The sequence below is a fragment of the Dromiciops gliroides genome, chromosome 4 (genome assembly GCF_019393635.1).
Source record: "Dromiciops gliroides isolate mDroGli1 chromosome 4, mDroGli1.pri, whole genome shotgun sequence".
NCBI lineage: Eukaryota > Metazoa > Chordata > Mammalia > Microbiotheria > Microbiotheriidae > Dromiciops > Dromiciops gliroides.
The window spans coordinates 65,400,616-65,423,296 of record NC_057864.1 but is presented as its reverse complement, the minus strand read 5'-3'; the positions used below and the strand labels follow the sequence as shown (position 1 = coordinate 65,423,296).

Genomic DNA, 22,681 nt, shown 5'->3' with positions numbered 1-22,681 from the left:
AGAGAGTAGCATATTATTTTCACTTTTTTTTGTTTTTCTTTCTTGTGGTTTTCCCTTTTTGTTCTGATTCTTCTTTCACAACATGACTAATGTGGAAATTTTGATAACATGATTGTACATGTATAACCTATCTCAGATTGCTTTTTGTCTTAGGAAGGTGGGAGGGAAGGAAAAGAGGGAAAAAATTTGGAACTCAAAATCTTATAAAAATGAATGTTGGGGGCAGTTAGGTGGCACTGGATAAAGCACCATCCCTGGATTTGGGAGGACCTGAGTTCAAATCCGACCTCAGATACTTAACACTTATTAGCTGCGTGACCCTGGGCAAGTCACTTAACCCCAATTGCCCTGCAAAAAATAAAAAATTAATGAATGTTGGTGGGGGGGCAGCTAGGTGGCACAGTGGATAAAACACTGGCCCTCAATTCAGGAGGACCTGAGTTCAAATCCGACCTCAGATATTTGACACATACTAGCTGTGTGACCCTGGGAAAGTCATTTAACCCTCATTGCCCCACAAAAACAAAACAAAACAAAACAAAAGAGAAAACATGACTAATGGGAAAAGTGCCGCAAGATTTGAGTTTGGTGAAATGTCCTGATTTTCAAAAATGGGAAGAAGATGGATGGGATGCTTCAAACTTAGGCTTGTGATTTTGGTGGTAATTTCTGTTATAATTTTAGAATAAATTAATACACATATTTTGAGAACTTAAGGAGGAGGTGATCACTATGAGTCAGCATATTCTTATTAATAAGTCATAATTAATTTTCTTTTTTTGATAAGGTTAATATGATAATAGATTAGAGGAATGTCATGGACAATTTATTTGGATTTTAGCAAGTGATTTGACAAAGTTATTCTTGTGGAAAAGGTCAAGAAATGTTGACCATATGACGATATGTCTAGGTTGGTTGACTAACTGGATCCAAAGAATAGTGATTCACTTTATCTACCTGGATGGAGTTCTTTTTGTGCTCTAGGGATGGGTCCTTGACCCTATTCTGTCAATATTTTTTTTGTCAGTCACTTCAGTGAATGCATAGATAGTGTCATGGGGAAATAGGTGGTGGGGGTCCTCAGGTATTCCTCTGTAAAGAATCACAACTCTCACACACAGTCCAATTAAAATAAAATGGTCTTTTATTTGGGCACTAAAGAAAGTGACTGAGAGGGAAGTAGAAGACCCTCAAGGGAAGGAGATGGCTTAGAAACATTCTCCTCTGAGAACAGAAAAGAGGCCAAAGCTTTTATAGAGGATAGATGGGGTGACCACCTGACACTGGAAAGTTTCCTTTGGGGGTGGGGTGGGAAAAGCTTGAATGAGGGATGGTGATACTGACTTCTGGAGTTATCTCTGTCCCCTGGAACTGGCCCAGGTAGGAACCATTCCTAATTGACTTTCCTGCTATAGAATCTTATCTCCCCTGATTTCTTAGGTGTGTCTGTCCTGCTATCTAGTTGAACAAGCTAAACTTTAATAGTCTCTTAATTCTTCAGTATGTCCTAAGCCCCATGTCAATAGTAAGCCCAAAAAATTTTACAATGATTTGAAGCTAGGACAGTTAGCTAATACATTAAATGACAGAATTAGAATTTGAAAAGATCTTGACTGGTTGGAATGGTTGACTAAAACTTAAAAGATAAACTTTAACAGAAATAAATAGAAAATCCTTCATTTGGTTATGGAATTTTAATTGTAAAAAACACAGAGGTGGTGTTATATGGCAGATTGAGCATTGGATCTGGAATCAAGAGACACATGTTCAAGTTCCTTCTCTTATCTTTGGAATCTGTGTAACTTTGGGCAAGCTAATTTCCTTCTCTGGATTTCAGTTTTCTCATCTGTAAAATGAGAGGATGGAACTCTCAGGTGCCTTCTCCTCTATTTTTGGTTAGGAGGCTGTTTATCACTTCTGTTTTAAGCCATGGTGCACAAATCTTATCTAGTTCTTCATTTCCCATATCAGTTATTCTTTTTCACATTCCCTGCTTTAAGTTGTTATGGCACAATTGACACAGAAAATACTCAGCCAGGTACTTGAGGTGGAGAGAGTTTATTACACGCTGACTCAAGGGGAGGATTTCATCCCTCCAACATTGAGCAATGAGTCTTGTAGCCCACCTGGTTATATACAAAAAGAATAGGTGTGGTATAGTGGCAAGTTTATCAAACGAAGATGAGGTCAGTTATTCACTGAATCAAGGATACATAGTGGCACCTAGTGGTTAGGGGAGGCTTGGCAGTGTAGCTGGGATACCGTTAAGGGAGGGTTAAGAGAGGGTTAAAGGAAGCTTGGCATTGTACCTGGGGTACCTCCAGGCCAGAGCCTGTCTGAGACAGACAAGGTCAGAAAGCAGAGATTGTGCAGCTGCATCTTGGAACACAGCCAGGCCAGGGTCTGTTTGAGATAGACAAGATCAGAGGCTATGTGATTTTCTATATCAAGTGGGCACAGGAAGGAAAACACCTCCAGGTCTTTGGTTTCTTGTCTAAGACTTTGGAATCTATGGAATCCTTTGTTGATTCTTTCTGGCAGTATAATTTGTGTCCAAGTGAATTACCAGAACTGGGTGGTGTTTATCCATTTTATAAGTCTTGTGAGGTTCTCTTTAATGTCTTGGATACATGCCTCAAGAAGACATTTTTATTATTGTCATCAGGTTAACAGATGAACAGAGCTTTTCTGGTACCATTGAACATATAATCACCAATTTATCAGAGGTATTCTCTTTTTCCTCTCACTCTTTTTTTTTTTTTCAAGGCAGTGGGGGTTAAGTGACTTGCCCAAGGTCACACAGCTAGTAAGTGTCAAGTGTCTGAGGCCGGATCTGAACTCAGGTATTCCTGAATCCAGGGCCGGCGCTTTATCCACTGTGCCACCCAGCTGCCCCCATTTCCTCTCACTCTTAATGAATGATGATCTCTCACCGCATAGCCTCTGTGGCTCTATTATATCATGCTTTGGAGGACAGATAGTTATTATCTCCTTAGAGCATGCAGCTCACTCTTCAGCAAGAGCTGCAAATGTATTTTATAACTCTCAGTATACACCCATCCTCTTTCTTTCCCTTCCTCCTTTGTGTGATATATTCTTTCACATACCAAGTTCTTGACAAGGGTCAAGACTCCCATCTTCCTCTCACTGTCTCTCTATCTCTAACTCTGTTTCCCTCTCTGTGTGTGTATTTTTCATTCATTGTTCAAATTTTGGAAGGATACTCCTCATTTTGATAAGAATAACAAAATTAATTCCAAGAAATTGACTTTTATATCAGATATTATCTTTCCAATTATTTCCCCCTCTAACTTTTCTGGGTTGATACATTTCAATGTAATTGTGTAACACAAATAAAAAATTTGTACATTTTAATGAGGCTGGAGTCTCACAGTAGATAAAAGAGAGTGGCCTGGCATAAAATTCCATTGTAATTTAAGTAGTAATTTTATTATTTATTATTTTACTTTATGCGAATCCTAATGCAGCTAAAATCATCTATACTTAGGTCCTGAACATATATATATACATATGTGTGTGTAGATGTATATATATATACAACAAACATATATACATATGTCTCAATATGCATATTAACATGCATAGATGCATGTATCCAAGATGTGTACACAGATGTATCTGAGTTGGGTATACATAATGTGTACATACATGTAGATACAATATAATAGATACCTGTATGTATGTGCATGCCCATTTATGCACACACAAATGCATATATACACATAAGACAAAAGTTTTACCCGATAATGATATGTATATGAATGTGTGTGCCAGAACACATTATATATACATACATGCATGCATACATGTATACATATATTGCAATGGGAGGCAGATAAAGTGGATAAAGAAGATGGCCAGAGTGGTGGCAGCTTGGGTTAAAAATGAGCCTGTTTCCAGTGTAGAATGGAAAGATGGTTGGGGAAAATGACTGAAGAAGGAGGAGAGTAGTTGGATTTACCGAGGCCTATAATTCCCTTTACTTGTACTCATTGTACAGTGGAAAGGGACTGGATTTACAGACTGGGGATCCAGCTTTTAATCCTGACAAGGCAACTTATATCGGCTGTGTGACCATGAGCAAATCAATTCACCCCTTTACTATAAAATGGCAGAGTCAGACTAGATGATTTCCACAGTCCCTTCCTTTTTCACATTTATGATGCCGTGACCCGGTTTGTTGGTTCAGGTCAGGAAGACCAGTCAAGTTGATGGAATGTGTAAAGATCCAGGCAGAGAAGTGAATACAAAATGTGGGCTCCTCTGGAGCTTGGCTTCCAAAGTTCTTTTGGATTGGTGTTATGGACAGCACACGTAGCCAATGAGAGTGGAGACTGGTTAGATGAGCAACCAATGAGAGGCATGGGGATGGCCAGCACCACACTGGTCAGTTGGCCACCAGGCTGTGGTTAACTGACCTTGGGAAGCTTCTCTTCTCTTCTCATGCTGTTGACTGGGTTTCACTTTCTTTCAAGCCTGGGTTATCTTGGAATTGGAAGAAAATATTGGTGATCTTGGTAGATCAGTCAGAAAAGGGTGGTGAGGGCTGGTAGGGCCAGGAGGAAATTTTGGTGAGTGAGGATGGTTGAAACTGAGGTGTTGCTTGAAGGAGGGCTGACATGACTGAAAGCCATAATGCCATGACTGTTAATTAGACCTGGTCTATTTTGTCTCTTGGCTTTTCCCCACACTGTGGCCTATGACTAAACAATTAGAAAATGGAGTCCCAGGAGCCCGAGCAACTCAAGACAATGCTTTTAAAAAGTTTTTGAGAATGCTTTAGGATGTTATAGATCTTTTTAGTTCATAACTCGATGTCAGGAGAAATAAAGTAGGATGGTTCATTTTCTTACCCTTAATTCTCTCATCCTTTCAACCCTATTCACAACCCCTTCTGCCTTCTCTGCTCTTCCCCAATAGGGGTTAAGGAGGGGATGGGGAAGGGAAGAGGAGGATGGGAATGTGGGAGGGACAGGGAAGATTTCACTCTTGAGGAGTTTGTACATCGATAAATGGGAGAGAGGACTTCAAGATGCCAAAGGAAGCCCCTCTTCATTCAAACTCTAATTTGGGTGTTTTTAACGATCTCTTGAAGGTGGAAATGAGGTGGAAGATGGAAGGATATTCATCCCCATACATGTGTGATTTATAAGAAGAGAAGCATTCATGTGGTGTGAGTATAGGAGGGAAAACTTTACTCAGGGCCTGGAAATTATCTTTTCCCTTTTTCTGTGTGCTATATGCAGGGAATAAAGTTACAGTGACTGATGACATCAGATTTTGAATTGGGATTGGAAAAGCAGAGGGAAAAATGAATGACTCCCGGATGAAAAATATCCCACATCCCGATTTACTTTGTGGGAGGCCAGCTATACTAACTTCAAAGGAGCCACATTTTATGCTGCTGCTATTTTCCATCATTTTTGTGTCAGGTAGGTTACTTGGTTCCTTAATCTCCTCCTTCTTCAAGTCCCTGACTCTTTCCCCTTCACACAAAGCAATTAAACCACATGCAAACTAAGGGTCACACTGTATCTCCAAGGCTTGAAGGCAGTTAGTCACCTTTGTTTTATTTTTTTGTTTATTTTTTTGTTTTTTTTTTAGTGAGGCAATTGGGGTTAAATGACTTGCCCAGGGTCACACAGCTAGTAAGTGTTAAGTGTCTGAGGCTGGACCTGAACTCAGGTACTCCTGACTCCAGGGCCTGTGCCACCTAGCTGCCCCACCTTTGTTTTAGAGTGTGTGAGACCTCAGTTCAACCCAAAAGAACAGGAAAATTCCTGGGATATGATAAAAATAAATTTATTTCTAAGAAACTTTCAGGTGGCAAGGGTTTTTTTAGGGGGGAGAAGGGATGAGGGGGTGGCATTGCAGTGTGTTACCAAAGCTGATATTGAATGTCTTTCCTTAGAGATAATTAAGAATTAAAAGATTCAATGGCTAACACAGTCTGGCTCAGTACAGACTGGGCCTGTGATTTCATTGGTGTAAGTAGCTTCCAATGCACAAACTCATTTTTCCCAATGCAGATAATCAACTCTTCTTTGACTTAAAGCTTTAAGGAGAGTTGCCATTGGACACTGAGAGGATTAGGGTTTTGTCTAGTGTTACACAGCCAGAATGAAGCACAGGTAGGTGGCAGCTGGGTGGTGCAGTGGATAGAGCACCGGCCCTGGAGTCAGGAGTATGTGAGTATGTGAGTATGTGAGTTCAAATCCGGCCTCAGACACTTGACACTTACTAGCCACTTAACCCTGATTGCCTTAAACATCTGGGGCCATCTCCAGTCATCTTGATGTATAACTTGCCACTGGACCCAGGTGGCTCTGGAGGAGAGAGTGAAGCTGGTGACTTTGCATAGCACCCCCCCTCCCTTCCCTTAAATCCAATTCACTGCAAGTCATGATATCACCTCCCTAATATCATGGTCCTCTTTGGGAATGAAGTACAAACAACAGACATGCTACCTCTCACCTCACTAAATTGGATGCCCTCCTCTTTTCAAACAGATTAGATGATAAATGTTTTAAATCAGGACTGTGGACTAGGCTGACCTTAGAGGTAGAACTATATGAGTATTTCATCTAAATTAGGCACAGAACTTACTTGTTTTGCAGAGTTGTCCTTGTCCCCCGTTTATTGCCCCTCTCCTCCAAACCCAGCCACACTCTAGGCCTTCTACATCTATACCCCTGTGGGGATAAAGCAACATACAAAAATCCTTTGGCTTGAACTTCATATGTTGTTGGTAACTAATAAGTCTTTTTTGATTTGTCTTAATTCCCCATGGGTAGTTGGACAGAAGCAAAAGTAGATAGCACCATTGTGATGGTGCCCATGGGGGCTTTAGAATCAGAAGGAAAGACAGAAGTTATCTTGTCCAACTGCATCATTTTACAGGTGGGGAAACTGAGGTGTTGAGAAACAAAATGATTTTCTCAGGATCACAGACCATAGGTGGCACAGCTAAGATTTGAACTCCAGTCATCCTATGCTTCATTCAGTACTTTCTACTAAGTCATACTGCCTCTCCATGGCATTATTGTAATAGGGGTTTTGTATATACCTAAGGTGGTGAACTGAGGCAGAAATTAATAAAATGATGTCATTTGTATTGTTTCTGAGAATGAATTCTATAAATGTAGGTTAGTCAGAGCTTTTTAACCAAGACAATACATGTAAACATCCAAAGTCTACCTTTACTTTATAAGGATAAAACAGTTTCCCAGGCCACCTTTTTTTTCTTCTTCTTGTTTTTTAGAAGCTCTTTCAATTGAGATTTTGTTTTATTTAAGTAGAACCATAAAGTGTATATAACCATGATGTGGGTTTAAATAGGCATTAACTGAAGATAGAAGCAGAGAGGTGTTGTAAAGTTGCTATCTGTAAGGGGCTAAAATTCTAGCTAGACTGTCAAAAAATCTAATGAGTGGTTGCCATAAATTATAAGCTTTAGCAAGAGTTTAGACTTTTAAGCATTTATTAAGGTGCATTATGATCTAGTGATCAGAGAGAAAAAGGCCAAGATTCCTTCATCTATCTATCTCAGGGAGCCGGCGTCTCATCTCCACTCAAACTGAGGTCCCGGGTGAAAGAGAGCTCCCTCGCTCCTTCCTCCTCCCAGAAACCTCCTCTCCAACAGGAAACAGGGCCGTACACACACACACACACACACACACACACACACACACACACACACACACACACACACACACACAGAGTTCCAAGCTAATTGGCTGGTAGCTCTGATTGACAAGTCCCACAGGTGGTTCCATAGATGTAACTTCTGGATGCTAAAGTCACATGGTCTCTAAATCACATGCTTTCTCCTCATGGTGGAGCTTCCCTACAGTATCTCTCCAGTAGGGGGTGCCAAACCAATTCTAACAGTGTGCAATGGTGCAATGGATACAGCACCAGACCTGGAGTCAAGAAGAAGACCTGAGTTCAAATTTGACCTCAAATACTTATTAGCTGTGTGACCCTGCACAAGTCACTTAATTCCGTTTGCCTCAGTTTCCTTATCTGTAAAGTGAACTGAAGCAGGACATGGCAAACCACTCTTTGCCAAGAAAACCCCTAATGGGATCACGAAGAGTTGGACATAACTAAAAAACTATTGAATAACAATAGTGGGTAAAGAAAAGAGCATCAACAGAGTCTAAAAAAATACACAGAAGAAATGGATGTTTGGAGTGAGACAGAATCACAGCAAAGAAGATAGAAAATGTAAAAAAATACGACTTTCCATTTACTCTTTTGCCATCAGATGCATGTACATAATATTCAGACATCATTGAGTGTGAGGTGGCTTATTTGTGTTGGTCTTGAGAAGACAGTCTTGCCCTTCTAAGATACGGACCAGTAATATACATTACTTATTCACTCAAAATAAGGAAAGCTTCAAATGAGAGGACTGGTGAGAGACAATACAATTTTGGTTAACTGTTTTGAATTGGGCTGCTTCTTTGTAATGTATATGTTTTGTGTGTTTTCTTTAGGAATGTTGAGAATTATATTAAAGAATTATGAACCAGCTATCCTGACAATTCTTTCTCTTTTGGGACTTTGCCTAGGACTCATGGGCCGTGAATTTAATCAGGTATCATAGAAAATAAGTTAGAGAATGGAATAAAAATAAATTCGATGGGATAAATAAAATAAGCTAAAATGGGATTTTAAAAAAAGAAACAAAAACAGCCTCTCTTTTGTCCTGAGTGTATGAAACTGTGTTTATGTGAAAATTCACTTGGAAAATTTCATCCAGTATTTAAAATATTTTCAAAAGTGAGAAAACATTTTACAAAATAAAGGAGAGATATATAATAAAGGAAGGCTTACAGTCTAGAATCTAGGCAATTTGGTTCTATTTTGGGGTTCCTGGCTTCTTCACTATCTATCTCTCCTTTCTCTTTTCCTACACAGGCTTATTTTCCTTTGTCTACAAATATGTGCAGACATAGTTCAAAACTTCAAATGTGTTCTGTCCTTCACACAGCTTCCCAGATGACTTCCCTGAAGTCTGTTGAACCATGTCATTCCTGTACTTACTCTCTAGTGGCTGCCAATTGCCCTTAGTGTCACAAGTAAAATCCTCTAAAAATCTTTAACAAGGACTTTCCAGACTTATTAGACCTCACTCCTGTCTACACTCTGTATGTTCCAGTCAAACTGCCCTTGCTGTTCACCATACATAACACTGGTCCTCCTTTGTCTGGGACCTTTGCATTTGGTTTCCATGTTGGGAATGTCTTCCCTATTCCTCTCTGCTTCTTGGACTGCCTAGTTTCTTTCAAGGCTCAGCTCAGTTTACTTTCTACATGAAGCCTTTCCTTATATTCCTACCTTTAAGTGTCTTCCCCTTTCCCAAATTACTTTGTGTTATTATTATCATTTTTTTCTGGTGGTGTATGTATTGTCGTTTCCCAAAGCATATAATCTTTTTTTCCCCCTTTTTTGGGCTGGGTTAAGTAACTTGCCCAGAGTCACACAGCTAGTAAGTGTTAAGTGCCTCAGGCCGGATTTGAACTCAGGTCCTCCTGAATCCAGGGCTGGTGCTCTATCCACTGCACCACCTAGCTGCCCCTATAAATTTTAACATCAATTTTTTTTGTGTGTGTGAGGCAATTGGGGTTAAGTGATTTGCCCAGGGCCACACACAGCTAGTAATTGTTAAGTGTCTGAGGCCGTATTTGAACTCAGGTCCTTTTGAATCCAGGGCCAGTGCTCTATCCACTGCAAAGCATATAATCTTGCGTTTGTAACCTTGGGATACACCACATACCTAGCACAAAGCAGGTGCTTCTAGGCCCTGACTAGTCTATTCCCTCAATTATTTGATCCTTCTGGTGGTGTGACAATATTAAGCCTTATTCTGGCTTCTACTTCCTTGACAAAACCCTTTTTCCTTTGGCCTGTTGCTTTTAGACATCCCCTCAAAAAACTCTTTTGGTTGACTGCCCTTCCTGTTTCCTATATGCACGGAAAATATTTCCCCCAAGCTTCTTCAAGACCTGCCCAGTCTTTTATCTCCCAGGTGCCTCTATAAGTAGAACTTCTAGCTAGCAACAATCTTGTCTCTTTGGTCAAAAGTTTAGTGCATAGGATCAATAAAGACGGCTAGCTAGGATAGCAGATGGAGTGTTGGATTTGGAGTCAGGAAGACCTGAATTCAAATCCTGTTCTGGACACTTGCTAGCTGTGTCACTCATCTGCAAAACAGGGATAATTTTACCCATCTCACAGGATTGTGGTGAAAACCAAATCAGACAACATAAGTAAAATGCTTTGCAAATCTTAAAGTGGTATCTAAATGCTGGCTATTATCATAGGGTTTCAGAATTGGAAGAGACCTTTGAGGTCAAATAGTCCAAATGTCCTCATTTTATTGATGAAGAAGCTGAGTGTCCAGACTAAAATGGAAAATTTTGTAGCCATTCACTGTGACATTCCCATCCAAGCTAACCAAGCTCCAGGAATAAGGACGTATATCCTTACGGACCTATGTGGCCAGCTATGACTTGAGTATACAACTCCAAAGGGCTATGTGGGGAAAACCATTAGCTTAGGAAGTGGCCCACCACCTGCTCTAACCCACGACCAGTTTATGAGACGTGTTGAGGAGTTGCCAATTCTCTTGTGTCACCTGCTATTAATAATGGAGTGTCAGCCTCAGGACTTCTTATCACCTAGGTCATTTAGGGCTTATGCTGTCATGGCTCCCAGGGTACATTAGCCACTTGCCATGTATGACATCTATAATGGAGGAAGCTGCTATTAGGTGACTTTGAGACCTTGATCTCAGAGATCAGATGGGACTTTGAAAATCTCCTTTAAGATGAAACTACTAATAGCTACTTCTGATCACTTTGTCAGTTTTGAGGATTGCTTATTCACCATCTAAGTGCCATCTGGAATACTAGCCAAGAACTTCACTGAAACAAAGCTATATCTGTTGACCAATTTTTAGAGAGGACATCCCGATTAAAGATGAGCTAGCCTAGATAGATACTGCTACCAAACTATCTATCCTCAACCATGGATAAGAATTGAGCTTTATCTTTGGTCTCAATCGAGAAGGTGACCCCCCCCCCCATACCTGGAGTACAAATAGCAAGTCAGAATTCCATCTGTAGATACTGGAGAATCCATATAGGTGTGTGTATGGGGGGGGATGGGTCCTGTCATGACTGCCTGTTCCTTCTGCTGAGGTGCTTCTGCCACGTATCTGAGAGCATCTGTTGGTATTGAGATCTGTTTATGTACTTCTTTGCCAAGGAATAAGAAAGGGGATAACACCAGGATCCCACAGTAACAAAGCCTTCCTTGAATCCTCCAGCCTCTATGACTAGCAACTAAACCAGCTTTATATACCCCAGGTTCTAGATTCTACCTTCACTTGTGGTAACAATTACATACTCTAGGTTCAGGTCTTGGGGGATTCTGGGACCCCTAGCCACTTTGTAGACCACAATATGGTTTATCAAGAAAACAGTCCTGAGCCATGGGTGGTAGAAACAGTTAACCAAAGTCCTCTTTAGATGGGTCCACTCATGCATAAAATTCGTTTCCTCCAATTTGAATGGGAAACCACTATGAAATCCTCATCTTCAACATCACTCATGCCTTCTTATCCCCAGTGGTTCTTGGCATCTGCTTACCAATCTTGAATGATCTCCTTTTTGTGGGCAGTTGAAGCCCCTTCCCCTCTGTCTTCACCAGTGTCACACACTGACTCAGCAGCCACCAATGCCATCTTCCCCAATAAATATCATGATTGACAGAATACATTATGCCATAAAAGCACAGATCCTGCCTAGAATGAAAGAATTTCAGAGTTAAAAGGGAGTTTAGTAGTTAATATATCCAACCCCCTTATTTTACAGATAAGAAAACTAAGGACTTGAAAGGTTATCTCTTGCCCATGGTCATACAAAATATTACTGGCTGAGGTTGGACCAGAACCCAGCCATTCCTTTTTCTTATAGATCATCAACCTAATCCTGATATATCATTAGCATACAGCACCATCGGTCCCTTTCCCTGCAGACTGTATCCATTATAGAGCTCTAGAGTTGCCTATTGACAAAAAGAATTGTGACTTGGGATTGTTTCATGTTTACTTTAATATCATTATAATAAAGGATGGGTGCCTGCTCCCTCTTATTGTTGAACTTCTGGGCCAGCCAGGGACGGGCTGCTATTCTTGCCAAATTGGGCCTTTGTGTAAGTGTGGGAGGGTCTAAGTGAGTGTGGTTGAGTGTGAATGAATATAGGTGTGGATGAGTATGGGTAAGGGTGCTCACCCCATTGGTCATCTTCAGAGGCATCTGAGGATCCAGGGGGCTTAGGAGTTGTCACCTGGGGCAGAAAAGGCACAGATGTAGAAACCAAGGACCTGAGTTTAAATTATGCCTAGCTGTTGTTTCCCAGCTGTGTGACCCCAGGCAAGCCACTCAATCTTTCTGGTCCTCAGATTTTTTATCTGATTTGGACTAGATGATCTTAGGCCCCCTCCCAGCTCTAACTCCTTGGTCCCGTGAAGGGACCCCAGTGGTGTCTGAACCTGGATATCTGAGGGTCTGCTTTCTAGAGGAAGTCAGGTGGATGGTCTGCAAATGTCTTATTTCATTCCAATGCTGAATCTAAACCACCGGATGGGCCCAAGTCAGGCATGGCCAGCAACAGCAGTTCTGGAAACTCAAGACTGAACTTACCCATGTAAGGAGAATTGAGAAGGAGGAAGAGGAGAAGAAGGACTTTTGGGTTCCTGACAGCTGGATCCAAGAAATATCTGACCTTCTAAGACACGACCACGGACTTTCTCTGGGAGCAACAGGTGCTGTTGGAACCTCCTCAGAAGGACGTGCTTAACGATGGGATGCTGGAGAACTATGAGAATTTTGTGTCTGTGGGCCTTTCAAATTCTAAACCAGCTCTGATCTCTCATTTCAAGACAAGAGAAGTATCAGGTCTTTTAGCAGGAAAAGTCCTGAGAATCATACCCAGATTCTATTTTTCAGAGCAGTTGTGAAACCAAGGATTCAACCCCAAAGCTGGGTATCTCTATGGGAACATCATCTAAGGAGAGAATCACAAAAGGATGTTCCCTAGAACTCTGAAGTGGAAGAAGCTTGGGGTTGTACTCTTAAGTCAAAGAGACAGAAGAGCAGCAAGGCAAGACTGAACAGAAAATTCAGTCATTCACAGAACAATTATTAATGTATTAAGTATTCATGAATGTAATACTTTTAGAAGAAACTTTTGAGGTCAGTATTCCTTCTACAACAGGGAGTTCCTATAAACAATTGTTTCTATAAATATATGCTTGGAAAAAACTTCAATTTCCAGAACTAATTAAATATAATATAATCACCTTGAGAAATAAACTTTGTTAGTATAATAATTATAAGAAACCCTTTACTTACTATTCATTGCCAGAGTATGTGCTCAAGGAATATACTCTGAGTATAAATGTGGCAAAGCCTTTAGCATTTTCACATGCCTTGTTGTATAACAAAACATTCACACTGGAGAAACGTCCCCTCAATAAGTGTAATGAATGTGGGAAATTTTTCAGCAGTAAGTTATACCTACCCAAACATAAAACAGCTCATACTGGAGAGAAACCTCATAAATGTAATAACTGTGAAATGTGGGAAAGTTTTCAGGCCGAGGTCATCCCTTAGGTGACATTGGAAAATTAATATTGTAAATACTATATATGTAGGGATAAAGTAGAAGAGTCTTCAGGTAGAAGGAGTTCTCTAAAATACATAATTTCATGCAATATATTCATAAAGCTGAGAAACTCTTTGAATGTCATGAAAGCCATCAGGAAATCTTATGAATGTAATGAGTGGGAGAAAGCCTTCACCATGATTGTGCTCCTTCAAGCATATAAGCTAATTCTTCTTGAAGAGAAATAATTTGAATGTAATGATTGTGGAAAAGACTTCAGGTACAGCTCATATATTAAGTAACATCAAAGGACTCATACTGGGAGGCAGCCGTTGAGAGGTGATTAAAGTAAAAAGGACTTCAAGCAGCTCATTCAACATGAGAGAATCATATTAAGCAATAAAACATATAAATGATGAATGTAGGGAAGGACTGGAGGGAAAACTTGATATACATAAAATAATCCATACTGGGGAGAAAGCTTACACATAGAATGACTGTGGGAAAATATTTCAGGTTATTTCACTTGTCTGTTTTTCACTGTGAAGTACCTTCTGTTTTCTATGTGTGTTCTTTTTTGTTGTTGTTTTGTGAGACATTTGGGGTTAAGTGACTTGCCCAGGGTCACACAGCTAGTAAGTGTCAAGTGTCTGAGGTTGGATTTGAACTCATGTCCTCCTGAGTCCAGGGCTGGTGCTCTATTCACTGTGCTACTTAGCTGCCCCCTATATATGTTATTTTAAAAGCTTCATTGATGTTCTTTTATTTCTCCTTTGTGGGGGTGAGGGAAGGGGAGGGCATTGTTGCTTTCTGAATGTCCTTTCTGTGTTACTGTTGAATAAAGTTTTTGATAAATGTTTAAAAAAAATGAACAGGTGTCTAAGAATGGGATTTGGATTTCTGGACCACAGTTTAAAACAGAGGAATCTTACATGTGCTCCCAGGTAGTGATGTACTTCCCCTAAGAAAAGTTATTAAAGATTTATCTGACTTTATTTGGGTAGGCTGTGTATCTGTTATTTCTTGCTTCCCACCGTGACTGAGCCACTTCCCTTTCTGATCATACATCTCTTTAATATCTTTAATGCTGCCACTTTTGTACAATATTGTGTGCGTGTGTGTGTGTGTGTGTGTGTGTGTGCGAAATATGTGGCAGCCTATTTATCTCCATTATACATTGGAAATTGTGGTATTATGATTCACAGTCACATAGCATCCCTGAAAGAATATTCCAGGAATCCAATGTATCTGTCATCTCACTGGGACTGATGTTCCTACCATAAAGTCCATTCATGCCTAACCATACTGTACTGTCCATGCCCCCTCAAAAGTTCTTCTGGGAATACAAAAAAAGGCAAAAGACAATCCCTGTCCTCAAGGAGTTTATAATCTAATGATTGTGCTCAATAAATAATCAATGATTTGATTGAGTCAGCCAATAAACATTTATTAAGCTCCTAGTATGTCCCTGGCACTGTGCTAAATGCCATCGGTATGGTATTTGATTTTTCTCTGTGCCCAGATTTTCAGCAGTATTGTTTTATGTGACATAGACCTATACTAAATGGAAATTGCCAAATAAATGTTCATGTGAAAAGGAGGTTTCATACACTATAAGGGTAGATGAAGATGAAATAATATGCAGAACCCTTGTGATTATGAGTGCTATATCACTGTAAGTGAACATCACCATTACCACCACCATCATCGTCATCACATCATCATGTTCTTTGAGTGAAGAGGAGAAAGGAGAAAGGAGAATCTAGTGTTCTTCTTATATTTTCATATTATCAAATGGAAGAAATCACAACACTATAGATGAACTTCCCTACCCAGCCTGTGGGGGAGGGGGTTACATTCTGTCCCAAGACATCTGTCTGACACCTGCATCTTTAAGCCAAAGCCTATGAGAATACACGAGTTGTCTTGTTCTTGCTTCTTTGTTCAGACCAGGTAGGGTGGCTACAGTTCTTCAGATGCAAAACAAAGTAATCAAGAGATAATTATATGACTGAAGTATTTTAAAAATGATTTGCTTTATTACATCAACTAGAATTTGAAAGCAAATACTCTAAAATGAGTCAGTTATTTTAAAAAGGAAGGATATTTCTGTGCAAACTCTGAAAGGCTGCTTCTGGGGATCCCTTGGGTTTTGATTGCTTTGTTTGAACTTAAAATTTTAATTTGAAAAAAGAGAAACAATTTTTTCAACTGTTGTCTAAAGTTCATTTATTATCTGTCATATAAAGATAATGTTATTGAGTGTGTTATGTAATAATAGTTATTACAACTACTAATAACTCAATTACCTGGTGCTGCAATATATAATATTATGTGTAAAATAACATTATACCTCTTGTTTGTTTTTTTTACATTATACCTCTTGAAATCTATCCTTTTACCCAAGATTAACACCCCCCCCCCGTGCCATATAGTTTACAAAGTACTTTCTTCTCAAAAACTTTGAGACAGATAATACAAATATTATCATCCCCATTTTTGGATGAGAACACTTAGGCATAGGAAAGTTTGATGGATAGTGTTAAGGGGTCACCTGAACTTGTCTTTTTGAGTTGCCATATTTTCCAGAAACACTGTACCCAGAGTAGGCAAGAAGCCCTGAATGTGTCATAGATGAAGACCCCCCCCCCCTCCAAGCTGATATAATTTGTTATTTGCATCCCGAGTTGGACTCCCTGTCCCTGTGTGTCTTTGGGAGTTAAGACAGGTACCAGTCAGTCTATGCTAGGATGAGAAACTTCTTGTGCATCTGGGACCCTTGTAGATAAGCTGACCATCATATCTTTATGGTGTAGCAGTTCCCAAGGGAAAAGAATGCAGCTTTTGCCATCACCTTGATCCTTCCCTTTGGGAAGGGTTTTGTCTTTTCCAACCTTTACTGCTCCTTTCCCCCTCCCATACAATGCCACTTTAGGTGGAGATTTCTGTTTTTTCCTCCTCTTTTTGTTGTAATTTCATAAATATGCAAATTTCTATGTGGACTGAACTCTTTGCTCTTGCTTTGGGTTCCACATTCATATTCATTTCTCTTTAATAAACCTAGCTTTCACATAAGTTTCATGAAGTTGTGATTGCCTGTTGACAATAGTTGGTAACTATTCAATAAATGTGTTGGTAAAGTTTCAGAAAGAGGTTTTAATTATAGTTCTTGTTGCTAAAAGCAGTGTAGAACTACCTAATGACAAGACTAGAACCAGAAGAACCTTCTAGTGACCAGACTAAGATGAAGACCATCCCTCACAACAGGTTTGGATAACTAAAACTAGCCACTATGGCCCACATAAATTGGGCAGATAGGTGGATCTGAATTCACTTAATTGAATTCAAGTTAATTGCCCAAGCCTCCATTTAGTTTTGCAATTGACCAAAATTCTTACTCCACACACAATGTGAGTCTACCTAAGAGGTATTTTCATTTTTCAAAATTTTCATGGGTTCAAATCAGGCCTCAGACACTTACTAGCTGTGTGACCTTGGACAAGCCATTTGACCTCTGTTTCAGCTTTCTCATCTGTAAAATCCACATCATCATAGGACCTACTATCCAGGGTTGTTGGGAGAATAAAATGAGATAATATTTGTAAAGCATTTGGTTTCTATGGCTATATAAATGCTAGCTGGTTATTGTGGTTTTTGCTTTGTGATGCCATAAACTAATTAGAGACAAATTGGGACACTGGATAGATTGATGGGCTTAGTTAGAGTCAGGAAAACCTGACCCCTAATCTCTCTCTGGAGCTTGCTACTCGTATGAATCTTGGCAAGTCTCTTAAGATTGGTGTTCCAGGGGCAGCTAGGTGGCATAGTGGATAGAGCACCGGCCCTGGAGTCAGGAGGACCTAAGTTCAAATCTGGCCTCAGACACTTAACACTTACTAGCTGTGTGACCCTGGGCAAGTCACTTAACCCCAATTGCCTCACTTAAAAAAAAAAAAAAAAGATTGGTGTTCTACAGGCAACCCCTAGGTCTAATCCACTAAGCCATAACCTAGCTGGGATCTGTGAAATTAGGGGAGTCCCTACTACCTTGAAATCACCCTCTGCTTTGGGTATCTTCTAATTAGATGGCACTCTGAAATCTGCCTTGGTTAAAGTATGTTAAATTGTATTCTAACATGTCCAAGTGGCAGCATATGAACTTCCCCCCCCACTTTTGTTTCATCAGGTGCAACAACTTGTCTACCCTCTTCTAAAAACAAATAATTATGTATTTATAAATGCTTTCATACCACTAATGACTTTTATGGCTGCTTTAGAAATGGATTTTTATATACTCAAGAACATGTTTTGGCAGGTAAGAACTATTTTAAAAATAAACTACTCACCTCTTGATTATATGTATTAATGGAGGACATAGATGATACAGGGAACTCCAAGATAAATGGTCTCCTTTCTGTACATAACTACTTGGTTGGTTGTTGTCCTTTGTTCTCGAAGAAGACCAACATGACATCACTAAGTTGGAGTCAAGGTACAGTGTGCCTGACTGCAGCAGATCAGACCAATATCAACTTAGAAGGCTGACCACAGTTTGGGCACAAATAGTCCATGTGAACATTTGGAGTGGTGATGTCTACATTTGTACATCTCACATTTCTTTTGAACTCCTGTAATTCTGCTTTACTCATAGAGCACAGTGCCCTCTTTGATATGGGCACACCCTGGCCATATCTTCTTATGCATAGACAGATGGATTGATTTGGCCCTCATCCCTTTTCCTGTATCCATCTCTCTCTTTTGTGAAGGTGCTAATGAGTAATCAAACAACCAAAGTCTAGGTAGTGGATGGGGGGAAAGAAAGGAAAGAGATTGTATTTAATAAGCCACCAACTAGGGGCAGATAGGTAACACAGTAGATAAGAACATTGGCCCTGGAGTCAGGAGGACCTGAGTTCAAATATGTCCAATAGCTGTGTGACCCTGGGCAAGTAACTTAATCCTGATTGCCTCTGAAAAACAAAAACAAAAAAGCCACCAGCTGGATAATTACTTTCTGAATAGCTTTATTGAACTCCTTTGGAGGAAGACGTCTCTCTACTAAGGTTTTTCTAATTAGGCTGGTTATCTTTGGAATAGAGGAGGAGTGTGAAGGAATGGTTAGAGAGCCAGCCTTGGAGTCAAGATGATCTGACCTCAGTTTCCTCCTCTGTCATAATATTGGCTGTGTGACCCTGGACAGATCACTTAACCTTTCAGTGCCTCAGAAATTCCCTAAAATTATGCTGTTGAGGGGGCAGCTAGGTGGCACAGTAGATAAAGCACCAGTCCTGGATTCAAGAGGACCTGAGTTCAAATCCGGTCTCAGACACTTGACACTTATTAGCTGTGTGACCCTGAGCAAGTCACTTAACCCTCATTGCCCTGCAAAAAAACCCAACCAAACAAAAACCAACCAAACGAACAAACAAAAAGATTATGCTGTTGAGCACATCTTCACCAGTAGTTCTGTACACTAATGGAATCACAGATCCAGTAAAAACAAACAAACCCAGACCTCTAGAGAAAGAGATTTCAATTTAATGAATATTTTTGTTAGGTATCTGCTATATCCAGTTATGACCTAATGTAGTTTTCAGTAAACTTTTCTCTTTGAGAATTGTATTTGGTGCTTAGAATTCTTCCATGTGGAGGCAATGATGTAAAGAATCTTTGTGAAGATGGAGTATGCATTTTGCTTCATTAATCTTTTGTTAGCCTCATTTGACTTCAACAGAAAATCAAGGAAATAATTTGTCTCATTTCAATGCAATATATCTTGTACTTATGCAGACTGCCTAGGTTCTGTATAGAGACAAGGTTCAATTATAGCATTTTGAAAGGGACTATGGAAAAACTGTTTTAGATGGAATCATGAAAGTATGAAACCCTGCAGGTGAGATAATTTTCATCTACTGTCTAGATTAATCAATTAATATTTAATATTTGTTAAATAGGTATACAGTGCTGTGAGAGATATAAAGAAATAGTAAACGTGATTTCTGCCAATGAACTTAGAATTTAGTTGATGAGATAAAACATAGACTTGTGACGAATTAAATAGCAATATAGAACTTAATATGAAAGATAATACAAGGTGGCACTTCCAAATGAGTGGGGAGAGGAATTTAGAAGAGGATGAGATCACCTTGTTCTGAAAGGGGCTGGGTAGGCAATGGGACTTGAGTTGAGGCTGAGAGAATGTGTAGGTTTTAGAGAGGTGGAGGGGAGTAGGAGATGATGTTTTGGAATGAGGAGACCCCTGGAGGCAAAGGGAGAGGAGTATACTATATTCCTTTTGGTCAGCATTCAAATGCATTGTAAAGTTGTAAAAACACTAGATTCTTACAGGAAAACAACAACAAAAAAAGATTTTTAAAAAGCTGGATTCCCTTAGTAAATGACTCAGTTATCATTCTCTGCGAGTATTTGGATCTTTCTAAGTGATCATATCCTTCTGTGCTGAAAACAAAGAAATGTAGGAATAGAAAATTAAGTGGGGACAGTCAGGAGAAAGAGCTTTAGATAGAATTAAACAACAACAAAGAAACATTTGATTTGGATGAACATGTGACCCAAAGTGGTTAAGGTCAAGATTTCAAGTTCTTTGTCTTATTTCAGAAGGTTATAACTGGGGATAGAGCCAAAAGTAAAGGGTGATTGGCAACAGATGATTTGCCTGCTTCTTAATGGTTTGCTTTCAGCCTTTGGCCCAACCCACTTGCCCCACTTCAACTACTTGTCATTCTCTACGAGTTGTAGTAATCACTCCACAAGAGAAATGGTGGTGACTTACAAAGGATGGGGGTGGACAAGCTGATTTTTCATACCAAAAAGTAGAGATAAACATTGAATCATAGTGTGTATGGTATGTGGTAGACCATTTATAGTGGTAAAAAATGAAAGTAAATACAAAACAGTTTCCCATCTTAACATTTTACACGCATTTCTACCCCATGAACCTCACTGGTTGTACCTTGACTGGCAAACCCACGATTTTTTTGTCCATTGTATCAGTATAGATCCATAGCAAATAGTTTCCACTCTCTCCATGTTTGGAAAATATAGCTTAGCTTTGGGGGCAGCTAGGTGGCGCAGTGGATAGAGTACCGACCCTGGAGTCAGGAGGACCTGAGTTCAAATCTGACCTCAGACACTTAACACTTACTAGTTGTGTGACCCTGGGCAAGTCACTTAACCCCAACTGCCTCACCAAACAAACAAACAAACAAACAAAAAAACCAAAACCAAAATATAGCTTAGCTTTGATGCCTAGAATTGGCATGTATAGGTACATATTATCCATCAGTTCCAGTGTTTCAGAGAAATTACATGTAATTATGTCATTGCTAATAAACCTTTTCTCCATTGAAAATCTGTTCATTTTGCAATTAATGATGGGTAAAGAAAGGGGCAGCTAGGTGGTACAGTCGATAGAGTGCCAGGCCTGGAGTCAGGAAGACTGATCTCCCTGAGTTCAAATCTGGCCTCAGATACTTATTAGCTCTGTGACTCTGGGCAAGTTACTTAACCATGTTTGTCTCAGTTTCCTCATTTTTAAAATGAGCTGGAGAAGGAAATGGTAAATTACTCCAATATCTTTGCCAAGAAAACCCCAAATGGGGTATGAAGAGTTGGACATGACTGAAATTGACTGAACAACTCTAACTGCTGGATAGTGTAAGGACTTTTTCTCAATCTTTAGCACTGAACATAAGAGGAAAGCAATTAAACCTATGGCATTAGGAATTTAGGTGACATTTTAAGACCTTGTAAGACATTTTAAAAACATATATGTATTTTCTGACAGGCAGACAGTTGGACTAGAATACAATTTTTAAAAACATCTACAAGGTCTGTTATTATATAAATAGGTAATTAAGATTCAATTATTGAAAGTAAATAAGTCTAATTATATGTTATAACTTGATTTCACAGATCTTAATAACTGGAATGACAGGTTTTGTTGGAGCTTTCATTTTAATTGGATACATTGTTATGAAATTAAATAAGTATAAATGGGATATTCAATCTTGCCTACTCTTTAGTATTGCTATTGGCATCACAGATCCTCTTCAGTCTGTGAATCCCCTGAAAAATATAGGTATGTTATATTTAATAATTATTATTATCTTGAGATCTTGAACAAATCACTTGAAAATCCCCTGAATTCCCAGAAAAATAATCAACATTTTGTATTTAATAAAAATAATGATGATGATACCTAGCATTTATACAGTACTCACTATGTTCCAGGCAGTTGGTAAACATTCCCTTCCCTTCTTCCTTCCTTCCTTCCTTCCTTCCTTCCTTCCTTCCTTCCTTCCTTCCTTCCTTCCTTCCTTCCTTCCTTCCTTCCTTCCTTCCTTCCTTCCTTCCTTCCTTCCTTCCTTCCTTCCTTCCTTCCTTCCTTCCTTCCTTCCTTCCCTTCCCTTCTTCTATTTGAGTATCTGTTCACTTGCACATAGCCACTTTTGCCATATGTGACATTCCCATGAAATTCATACCATTTATCATGATTTTTTCCTTTTTTTAAAGGTGTTTCCAAAATACTAATTGATATCATTAGAGGAGAATCATTGATTAGCTGTGGTGTCAGTGTTGTATCTTTTGGGACTTTTAGAGGTTACAGAAAATGGACTTCAGATTTAAAAGGTAGGAACTTTTGTTTTTGATCAAGTTCACATGGTATATTTCAAGATATTCTAGAACTGGGGCAGCTGGGTGGCGCAGTGGATAGAACACCGGCCCTGGAGTCAGGAGTACCTGAGTTCAAATCCGGCCTCAGACACTTAACACTTACTAGCCATGTGACCCTGGGCAAGTCACTTAACCCCAATTGCTTCATTTAAAAAAAAAAAGGAAAACAAAAGATATTCTAGAACTAAATGCAATTTAAGGTGCCTTGGCTTCAATGATTTTCCTGTGCATCATTTTTGGCTAATTAAAAATTACATACTAGGTTAAATCATAAATTTAGAGC

General features: G+C 39.5%; 1 protein-coding gene across 1 annotated transcript in view; it reads left to right on the top strand.

Annotated features, from left to right (window-relative positions):
• Positions 1-22,681, top strand: part of SLC9C2 (solute carrier family 9 member C2 (putative)) — a 99,900-nt gene that overhangs the window by 7,413 nt on the left and 69,806 nt on the right. The window contains 5 exon segments of the mRNA XM_044003123.1: positions 5,268-5,453; positions 8,523-8,623; positions 17,888-18,016; positions 21,637-21,802; positions 22,237-22,353. Coding sequence (XP_043859058.1) covers positions 5,268-5,453; positions 8,523-8,623; positions 17,888-18,016; positions 21,637-21,802; positions 22,237-22,353 — 699 coding nt within the window.